Genomic DNA, 11744 nt, shown 5'->3' on the forward strand with positions numbered 1-11744 from the left:
ATAGATATATATATAGATATATATATAGCTAGAATCATCAGCTGATGACAACAGCTTTATTTGTCCATAAATCCCAAAGAAACATACCCATTACAGGAACTACGTGCTTGGTTTCAACACATAGATATCCAAATGACATTAAACTTTCTGCTTTTGAATGCAGACAAAATAGAAGCTTTGTCTTACAAATACCATGACCGGGGATAATGCTTAGAAACTAGTCCATGCATTTGTTACTTCAAGGCTGGATTATTGTCATTCTTTACTATCAGGAAGTCCATGAACTTTAGTTAAAAGCCTTCGGCTAATCCCTTCATTGGCTCCAGCTATTAAATCTAAGATAGAGTTTAAAATTCTCCTTCTTATTCATAAATCCTTAAAAACAAAATCCATCTCCATCTTATATCAGAGATCTGAAGTTGCCTGTCTTCCTAACAGAGATTTTCGCACTCAGTCTGGAGGTTTATCAGTAGATCCTAAAATTTAGAAGTAGAATGGAGCACATTTTTTAGTTAAAAGGCTCCAACTACTACTTTTAGTGAGGCAGGCTAGGCTTAAAACATTCAGTTTTATTACAACTTATAGTAAGAATGGCTTAGGTTATCCTGAGCTATCTCTATAGTTATGCTGTTTTAGGCTTAAGCTCCATTTACACTACCCTTTCGAAACCGTGCCAAAATCGGTCCAAGCACAGTAACCGAGACAACTGTTGAGAGTAATTGGCACACATAACTAAACTGGACCGCACCAAACACAACCAAAACTGGTACTAGTTCATCAGTAGGGCTCGGCAGACCGTGTCATCTCCCTATGGTCAGCCTCCGCAATCATGAAATTTCCTACATGCATAAAAATACTAGCTTCCCTACCTTGCCTCACGATTTCCAGTGATGACTCTGCTTAGCAGTGTGAACTTTAACGTCTATAATTGTTTCCTGCATCTTTAAGTCCTGATTTACACTATCATTTGTCGTATTCACTTCCCAAAAGCTGACTCTGTCAAGTAAATTCACCAAAGGCTGCCTTTTTCGCCTGACTCTCCACAAACAATATCACCATTATAACCAGACTTCCTGAATGTTAAGGCCTCCACCTATGATGGGTCTGTTTAAAAGGGAAGGAGCCGGGCTAGCGGGGTGTGTAAACAGTCGTGAGGGAACCAAACTCGGCACAGTTAACTGATCCAAGCTCAGTCTGAACTCGGCACAGATTGGTTTTCAGACGGTATTGTAAATGGGGTTTTAGACTGCTGGAGGACATTTAGACTGCTTTTTATCATTCTCCTTAATTTAGTCTCTGTTCCCAATACTGCGGTATTTGTTAGTTTAACCCCGAACTTTATGTTCCTGCTGCTATTTCTTGTGATAGTAGCTTCATCTGGCCCGGTTCTGTTTGGCTGAAACACCTTTCGGGAGGGAAAAAAAACAGCTGAGCTGCTGCCATCAACATGTCTGATTATAGATGATAAAGTTGGGCCTGTTTTTCAGGGCTTAGTCCTTTTTCTTTCCTGGATATACCTATTGACCTAGTCTTTACTGTGACTAAATGTATGTACCCTCTTTCATATCTTTTGGCATAAAAACTGGCACAGAGCTCATCTGCTTAACTGTCTAATTCCTAGACAGAGCTACATATGGAGCTAGTGTACTGTTCCTTTCTCTAGTATACCAACAATTTATGGATCAGTTCTTCTATGTTCCTTTTCTGTGTGTCTGCTTCTGTCCTCTCAAATCCTCAGTTGTCCTTGGCTTATCAACTAAGCTTGCTTCTGCTGGAGGTTTCTTCCTGTTAAAAGGGAGTTTCTCCTCTTGCTGTCACTACATGCACACCTAGAGTAAGGGATTGTTTAAGAGTCACAATGCAAGCAAATGTCTACTGTCGCCACATCCTAATCCAGGAGGAGTGAATCCTGAAAAGTCAATGAAACGATGCAATCAGCCAGTTTTTCTTGCAACATTTTAATCAATCTGGCTTAATGATCCGACTGAATTGTCTCTGTAAAGTGCCTTGAGATGATGTGTGAATAATAGCATTTGTTTATATAAATAAACAGAATTAAATTAAATTGGATTGAAATGAACACACTTTCTTATTACATGTCTATTTTTATTTTTTTACTTTTTGCCCAAGCAAAATTTGATGCTCCTTATTTGGATGCTTTGAAAATCAGGCCATTGGTGTGAAAAATCATAAAAAGATATTTTCTTTTTTCACATCTTGAAAAAACAATAGAACTATGCTCACCAAGGGAGGGGATACAGTGATCTTCATCTAAAAGCTTTTATTATGATGCTAATTGTTAGAAGTGCAGTTTGTTTACTACAAATGTCAGCCATGTTTTTATGCAAGACAGCTATAGTGGATTTAGAGCTTATAGGTTAGATAAAAAATAAAAAAAAATGTCTTTTTCAGATTTGATTTGACTTGCAACATCCATGTGTGTTTTTGTGCCATAATGACTTATGAGTAAAACCTGTCCAGATTTAGCACAGTAGTCTTGCGGCTCCTTGGTACCAATGATAATCTTGGGTACCCATTTGATGAATCAGAATCCCTGATCTTAATGTCTAGAGACCTTGCTGTCCTTTTTCTCAAATTCAAACTTCAATTTATGAGATAAAAAATACACTTAATGAGTAACACTGCAACACATCATGTCATGGCATCTTTGAACCAATCCAGCAGTTGTTTATGAACATACCTCAGTATGGTATACTAAGTAGTTACTGGAATAACTGCAATAAAACTTTTAAGACACATGCCTCTCGTGGTACATTTAAGTTAAGACAATTTTGGTTGTTCAGATTATTATTCTATTTGGAGTGTTTGACTTGAAAATAAATTAACTGTGTTGCAGTTGAAGAGCATGAGGTCTGATGGTTAGGTTTGTTGACTTTTAGTTACCGTGGATGCATTCACTACCAGATGAAATGGGTGGTGGAGGAGTCAAAAAGACCTTCTTTCTTGCATCACTGTTTTAATGCCCTTTAGTCCTTAAACTGGTTGCAACCTGCTGAAAGGGAGGGGCTCCTCCTGCCTTTAGCTACATGCACCTTCCTTTTTTCTTTTCTTTCATTTGTTCTCTCCCTCTTTCCTTTTTTGTTTCTTTAGACAGAAACATTCTCTGGCTCTCTGACTCAGTCAAACAAGTCAGCTGTATACCGTTAATAAGCATACTACTCATTTTCAGGTGTACTTGTTTCTCTTGCTTGGTTTTCTGTTTGCTTTTCCATGTTACGCCTCATGTGAGGTGTAAAGAAAGTCTTTGTTTTCATATATGCACTCAATTTGGGGAGTGAATTAGGTACCTGGTCAATAAAGACTACTCTCCACGTGGTACATTGTCTCCACCTCGCTAGGTTGTTTCCTAACCTTTCAAAAGCTTAATTGAGTCTCTTAATTATAGGCCTGTCAGGCCTGTCTTTTCCTCTCATCTTTGTGGAAGATCCTGATCCCTCTGACTCATCAGTTAGCTATGTCAAATAGAGACATGGAGGCCTTTCCAGCTTTATTTAGAGACAGCACGATTGATGTCTGGGCTGAACAAAGCCTCAAAGTAGTATATAAATGACAAACAGGTGAAATCATTAATAATTTAGCATTTAATATGCAGTTATTTTAATGTTGACATCAGCGGGGAATAACATGAAACCATATCTCTGTAAGAGGAGGTAACCAAGAAATATATTAGTAGATATGAAAGCTCTTGATATTCTTACTTGAAGGTAATCCAAATTTTTTAAAGACCATTTATACTATACAGTTTGTTTACAATAGTTTTGTAACCCATTTTCTTTTATTTCTCTTTTTAGCCACTCGAGAGTCTGCCTTTGTTCATGCCATTGCGTCAGCGGGGGTTGCTTTTGCTGTGACCCGGGCTTGCGCTGATGGTTCAGCCACCATCTGTGGATGCGACGCACGTCACAAGGGACCCCCTGGAGAGGGCTGGAAATGGGGTGGCTGCAGCGAAGATGTTGAATTCGGAAGCATGGTGTCCCGTGAGTTTGCAGACGCGAGGGAGAACCGTCCGGATGCACGCTCTGCCATGAACCGCCACAACAACGAGGCAGGAAGAATGGTCAGTTGTTCTTTAGATTCTGTAATGTAACAACTGCTCTGGTCTAAGATATACTAGTAACCTATTGGGATTTTGCTTTTATGAAAAATCTACAGTCCCTCAATGACAACATGTTCCTGAAGTGCAAGTGCCATGGGCTCTCAGGCAGCTGTGAAGTCAAGACATGCTGGTGGTCTCAACCAGACTTTCGGGTCATTGGCGACTACATGAAGGACAAATATGACAGCGCTTCTGAGATGCTTGTGGAGAAACACAAGGAGTCCCGCGGCTGGGTGGAGACATTGAGACCCAAGTACAACTACTTCAAGCCCCCCACAGATCGTGATCTGGTTTATTACGAAAGCTCCCCCAATTTCTGCGACCCCAACCCAGAGACAGGATCCTTTGGTACCCGAGATCGCATCTGCAACCTGACATCCCATGGCATAGACGGCTGTGATCTACTATGTTGCGGCAGAGGTCACAACACCAGGACTGAGAAGAGGAAGGAGAAGTGTCACTGCATTTTCCATTGGTGCTGCTATGTCAGCTGCCAGGAATGTGTAAGAGTCTATGATGTGCACACCTGCAAATAAACATGTAGAGGTTCTCAAAAAGCCATATCAGAACATTTTAGAAGGCAGAGGAACAAATACAGGTTTCTTCCTAGAAAACTTGTTTTGTTTAAACACTGACGACTGCCCTGGTGTTCTACGCTGGGATGCTACAAAGAGCGAGTCTGTGCAAATCAGCTCAACCTGAAAGCATCATTCATAAAGTGGAGTGTCTAAGGCTATGTTTTAAAGGTTTTGCATGCTGAAGTTGGAACAAAAGAACTGTTGGCAAAAAAGCAAACACCATATTGGTGTTTTTGTCTTCTATGTAAATAGTAGCTATTTTTGTTAAGAATTAAACAGCACTGTCATTGTTTCCCCTGACATTTAATCCTCTTTCAATTTTGCCACAAAAATACTTTAATTTACCTTACAAGAAACTCAACAAGCATGCATTCCCTTCCTCTGTTTATTTGTATTTCTGCCTATGTTTGAACTAACATAATCACAGTTTCATAGTGTTATTGATATTTAGTAAAGAATGCACTTGCACCTCAGTGAATGTAGCTATTTACTGTAACATGTTTACACATCCTTAAGCTAACATGTAATTATCTCATTTAAACGAATAACATTATCTAAGAGTAACCAGAGAAGCCAGACATGGTTGAACACCAGAAAAAGACGAAACGTTCAACCCATTCCATTTACTTTTTTATTGTGTAGAATTCCTGCAATGGGGTTCTGTAAAAAGCTTATATGCGGTTATATGCAATTTATTATCTGCAGCACATTACTCTCATTGGCATTTAAAACATGAAATGGTACGGAAGGCAAAAGTGATTGGCTAATCTCAGAGGAGCCAAGAAAATAGTTGACTTTTCCCATCTCAAAACAAATCCATATTTAAAAGTGTCATACTTGTCCATGCAATTTGCAGGTCAGTTGGTATTTTGTTACTTTAAAAATGCTTCACCTGTACATGATGTTGATACAGATGGACATCCAGCCCCCTGTATAAAGTCAAATTTAAAAGATATTCCAAATTTTTTTTTGGAACACTTTTGGTACAGTACAAAGTAATTGTCTATGATGTTTCTTTGTTTCATTTTAAAATGATTGTCTATAGAAACTCAAACATTTACTTTTACTCAAATGCAAAGTAAATGTAAGCAAAGAATTTTGGCTAAAAGATTGATTTGTTAGAGATTTTGGCTTCTGCAAAGAGACTGAAAATAAATAGAAAAAAAAGATTATTTTCTTGAAGTTTCTTTTAGTAAAGCTTATATTATAACTTATCTTCGTTTGTTTTTCAACAAATTTCCATCCACTTTTTTATATCATTTTCAATACAGAAAAAATGCTTTGCACATGAGTTATTCACACATTAAATAAATATATATACATATATTTAAGTAAAACCACTGTAACATTTCTGCTGCTTCCAATGCTTAACCTGTTGTTTCACCAACTTACAGTTGGTAATTGGTTCTGTTCTCAGTATGATTTTCACACAGGAACATTTTGGATGTCTACTTAGTATCTCCATTTTCATTGTAAATAACCACTGGCTTCTCTGCAATTTTTAAAAATAACGATAGCCTTTGATAGTGTTTCAAATTCAGTTAATTAATTTTTGTTCATCTATAATGTTGATAAGATCCTAGTCAAAACAGGCTAATAAAAGCCGATCATATAGGTAAAAGTCTCAGAATTGTATTGAACTGCTGACTTTGCAGCATTTTTTGGATCAACTTGTTAACCTTGCAGCAGTCTTTCATTGTGAGAAGGCACTGTGTGACAATGGAAAAGAAAAACTCCTTTTTACAGGAGAAACCTGCACCAGTACCTGATTCATTAGAAGCAGTTATTTGCCATATATGACTGTGTATGAGAAGCCAGACCAGACACACTAAGGTTATGGACCATGAACACACATATTAAAGAGAAATAAAGAACAAAAGTCTGAATATCAAGCTATATTTTATTCTTTAAAATTATGTTTAGCTTAAAAAGAGGGGTGTCCACTTTTTATCTCCTTTGTGTATTAACCGTTAGATATAAATAAATGCGCTGAGTCATTTGCTCATGAAAGACAGATTTTATTCAAAGTCCGATACTGAAATCTTTCTGTAAAATCTAGAAAAGGCTATACTTTTAAACACATTGGTGTCCAAAAGAAAAATAAAATAAAATTGTAATCAAATATCTATAGCTAAGACTTCGAGGTCAGCTGAGAAATATGAAGTGCTCTCTACCTGATTCTGATGATATTAGTAAAGTCCCATGTTATCCAATGTGGACATTACTGTTATTTGTGAAAGAGACCTGTCTTGTTATGTATAGTTATGACTTTAATCAATCAGAAGGTTACGCTGCAGCAATATTAGATAAAGATAACAAAAGGGATGAATAAGGATGTTTTATAAGCTCTTTGTATTGCATTTGCTATAGAAAAATGACCAAAACCTTTTTTTTCAATGATTCCAAGCTATGGCTTCCTGTTCCGCAAAACTAAGTAAAGAGCAGCACCAGTGAAGCTAACAACACTCCCTTATTATAATGCTGCTAAGGTATCATAAGTTCAAGTGTTTGTTTTTCAACTTACATATTTGTTCCTGTGTGATAATGTTATTATATGCATATTGTGATTCTTTCCGTGAAAGATACTTTTTATTGTAGTTGGTAAAAATGTGAAAAACGTGTTTTACAAATCTTTGCTCAAAGTTATACAGATTTATCTTAATAGAGTAATATAGAGTTAGCTAGGGTTTTTTTTTTTTTTTTTTGATTGTCTGGAAGTTCATTGTCATGCTAACTATTAAGTCAATGAGGTGGCATAGATGGACAAAAGCACATCAATATAGGGCTGAATTCAAATGCACAAGAGAAATAAAGCACAAGAATTAACAGCCAAACAAAGAAAAAAAAACATTTAAGACAGCAGAACAGGATATTTAATAAATGACAACTAACTTAACATTAAATATGGCATCATATATGAAATGTTTAGCCTATGATATACATATAAATAAAACATAAGTGGAATTCCTAAGATTATTAATCTCCATAGCTCCTTCAAAAACCTAATTACCAAGATGAAAAAAATGATAAGTAATGGCACATAGAAATTAGTATGAAGTATGAAACAGATAAAGAGGTGAATGAATAAAGAGCCTAGCAGAACATTAAACAGTTCAAATTATTCAACAAAAGACATTTCAGATTTTTTATTTGTTAATTTTTTTACTACTTATTAGGTTTTACATTTGTATTTTCTGTCCTATTTCATCAACTGTCTAACCTGTTCTGAATATATTTTGTAAGATTTTGCTGTCTTCTGTTTTTATTATTTATGTGTTTGAGTTTAGCTGTATTTTGTTGTGTTTTCCTTCTCATCACATGTAAAGCAGATCCATAGACATGATCTTCTTTGATTGGAGAAGAAACACAGGCTAATGTGTATTATCTGGGATGACCAGTGAATACCTAAATGAATGCTGAGACACAGAGCTACATATTTACTGTTTCACTGATTCTAGTTTCTGAGCTGTGGTGAAAGAAGTAAAATCTCTAAGAAATTATGTTTAATAAACTGTTTACAGTGTGATACTACTGTTTATCTCAGGCTTATATTCAGCTTTTGATAGAACTGAAAATATAACTAACCAGCTATAATCAGTTGTACTCTGAAATCATTCTTAATCAACAAAGGAGCAACCATCATTATCTAAAATTGTTTATGGCATTGAGTACAATACACTTTATATGTGAGAGAGGGGGGTTCTGTTGTATTTTCTGTCTTTTAAGTCCAAAGTTTTGTACAAATTAGTTATTGGTTTTAATGGATTTCTAAGATTTGATGTTTTTTTATAATTATTTATTACATTATCATGTACATATTAGTGAGTAATCGTATGTATTTACAGAAATGTTTTTTGAAGCAGTGTTGCGACTCTGTAGCCTTTTTACCTCATTTTGTTTTTCCACTTACAGGTGTTGATCCTAGTGCCTGTGATAGATTTCTAAAAGTTAACTCTGTAACATTAAAATTAAAAAAAGGCTGAAATCTCTGACTTTTTTTTTATATTAAATCAAAAAAGAAATCAGAAGTCTTATTTATAAGACATTGCATAGAATCCATACTAAAGTTGAACTTCACTAAACAAGTGATTTTGACTGTTGCATGACAGTTTTTGTTTTTTTCTTACCGGAGAGATTTATCCAGGTCTAAAAATAGATGCCATGGATGTTGATGATTTACTTGCATATTTAACCATATGCGGTATTTAGCTAAAGATTAGCTTGAAATGTTGAGACTTTGTTTCCTCAGTGGTGGCTGTGGGGTAAGTTGAGCCAAGTGCCTTAGGGTAAGTTGAGTCATTAGTTAATTTCCAAAAGTGAATTTCTCCAAACGTTAATTTCGTTGGCGTATTCAATGATAACAGTAAATTACCTGCACTTATATGGCACTTTATCAAGTCCAAGGACTCTGAAGTTCTTTACACTTCATTCAGTCATTCACACACTGATGGTAGAAAGCTATACTGTACCCACCACAGATCTGGGTCAGACTGTTCCACCTGGTCTCAGCAGTTGTTTTCATCGGGTTCTGTCTTCTGCACTGAATCATCCTTCGCCATCATGTGTCTCCTGATGTCCTGTTACTGATTTAGCCCTCACCAAAACAAATCTTGACAGACTGACATAAATGTGGCCATCATATATTTGGTCTCTCTGCACCAAAACAGCAGGTAAGGCAGGGGAAGTGTCTTGCCAAGGACACACTGACATAGCCAGGTGGAGCAGTGGCTCAACTAGGCATAGACCATTACATTGGATTGGTTAAGAATATTGAGGGCAAAGAAAGGAGTGCAAAATTAAATTTAAGAATCAGAGGGAACTCTATGAAAGAGACCCCAACTTTTGCTTTCAAGGAAAATTGTGAGCCTTTTTTAATTATTTTTTTTATTTTATTTAGTTATTAATTTTGTATTTCCATCTTGAGGAATGTAATGTGAAGTCTCAGTTGTGTAGAAAACTTCTCTGTTCTTTTCATAAGGTTAGAACAGTTGTTACAGGTTTACTGTTTGATAATGTTCAGTCATTGCATTATTTTTGTAAAATGTAAAAAATAATGTAAGTTATGTATTACATTTTGTGCAGCCTCGTACCAAATGAAGCATGGACCGGTGCAAGCATATATCACCCTACAGTTTCATATCTGATATCTGATCTAGATATAACATTTCCTAAGTGAAGTCAGAGTAATTGAGAGGAGTAATGCAATCTAGCTAGAATTCATCAACCTTCGGTTTTAACAATTTCTCATGTCTTTAGAATTTGCATAGCCTATGGTGTTGGTGTGAAGGATAGCACATTTTCATGCCGGGTTTGTTTATAATAGACCACAGCTTCTGCATAAAAAGGGGCATAGGCCATTAATACAGGCATACGCTCCTTATACTTTAAGTGTTGCTAAAGTTTTCACCTTACTTATCTTTACCAAACTTTTTATAACATAAATAATCCCTATTATTTGAAGAAATGCATTGTATTCTGTACTGTGTTTACTTAATCATCCATATTTTACCCAATAAAGCTCTGAAAAACACAAACCATTCACAAAGTTTTGGACATGGGAACTGCTTTTATCCAACAACTATATATAATGTATAAGGACAATACAAACTATTATATTATGTGTGTGGTCAAGTGAACTTTGTGTGATCAAGATAGATTTATTAAAAAAGTATAGCTAGATGATCACCAATACTACCACCACAACTAAGAGTAGCTTAAACCTAAGATGGGTCCAACTATTTAAAGTTAAGAACACGTCATGACTTGCAGACCAATGTTTGTGATGCCATCGACACACACAAGCAGACACCAAAGCATGATAGAGCTTCTACATGGGCTTTGTAACTAACAATTCTTGGGCTTTTAACCTCCTGCGTGGTATTCTTCTCTTATGTTCTCTGTGTTTGTGACATCTAATAAAGCAATAAAACCACTTTGAAAAATGATTCATATGCATTCAACCACCTATAAGAAAAAAAGAGTGACACATTTTCACATTTCATATGATTTTTATCTTTGTCACATTAAATCTATCTTTCAATATTTCCTATCACAACTAAATTCAGATAACTGGCATCCATCTCAAAAAAATCTAATAGCATACTTAGTATGACAGTGCAAACTGACATTATGGCATTTAAAACAAGATGTGATTTAGTTTTAGTAGCAATTTATAGATCTGTAGCTCTTTTAGTTTAAAGGTATAGTGGAGGAGGTTCTTTTTCTGAGTGGATCATCTAAATAAGTGGTCCTCCTAATTGTCAATCATTGTGGTGATATGTTTACTAAGGTCGTCCTACGTGCTCATCTCCATTTTTAATAACCAGTGGTGATTTTGACATAATGAAAAAATTGCAACTCTTCTTTGAAAAGTAAGCTTGTATGAGCGATGCAAACAGCAACTTTTAAACAGAGTGTGCATGAGGAGAAATGGGCTTGTGCATGCTCTTGCACGCGTTTAACAGTCATTCCCTCTCGGGAGCAGGTACAGGGTTGTGCAGGTGCATTTTTTATTTCAGTGGAGGGGGTGGGTCTTTTAAAAAATCATGAAAATCCTCCACTATACCTTTAAACATACTTTTAGTTGACTAAGTTAACTTTAAATCTTTGTAGTCACAAACAGTAAGCTTATATAGTGCAAAAACAAAACATAAGTGAAAATACAGCACTCAGCCCTTGGTTCACTAAGCAATACCAGTACATATGCTGTGTTTTCCAAACCCTGAGATTTTTGAGTATTTGATTTCGTTTTTTGGGACAGAAAGAGACTGAATAAGCTGGTGAAAAGGGCCACTTCTCTCCTGGGATACACTCTGTACTGAGGACGTGTCTGAGTGTAGGGTGTTGTTCAAACTTACGTCCATCATGGACCTAACACCTGTCACCCCCTGCACCAGAGTGTAGAAGAGCTGAGCAGCTCCTTTGGTGAAAGACTTAGGCCCCGTCCACACGAAGTCAAAACGAACACGAAACGCTGATATTTTCCAAAACGTTTGCCATAAAGACGGAGACGTAAAATAAATGTGAGCGTCCACACGAATGCATGAAAA

At 36.2% G+C, this 11744-nt stretch overlaps 1 protein-coding gene across 1 annotated transcript in view; it reads left to right on the forward strand.

Annotated features, from left to right (window-relative positions):
- The window catches only part of LOC107101621 (protein Wnt-3a), a 26977-nt gene extending 16820 nt beyond the window's left edge, over positions 1-10157 (forward strand). The window contains exons 3-4 of the mRNA XM_015400610.1: positions 3813-4078; positions 4174-10157. Coding sequence (XP_015256096.1) covers positions 3813-4078; positions 4174-4653 — 746 coding nt within the window. The 3' untranslated portion in view covers positions 4654-10157. The remainder of the gene's footprint in view (positions 1-3812; positions 4079-4173) is intronic.
- Positions 10158-11744: the final 1587 nt, after the last annotated feature.

This window comes from Cyprinodon variegatus, unplaced genomic scaffold (genome assembly GCF_000732505.1).
Source record: "Cyprinodon variegatus isolate N-32 unplaced genomic scaffold, C_variegatus-1.0 Scaffold1124, whole genome shotgun sequence".
Taxonomy (NCBI): domain Eukaryota; kingdom Metazoa; phylum Chordata; class Actinopteri; order Cyprinodontiformes; family Cyprinodontidae; genus Cyprinodon; species Cyprinodon variegatus.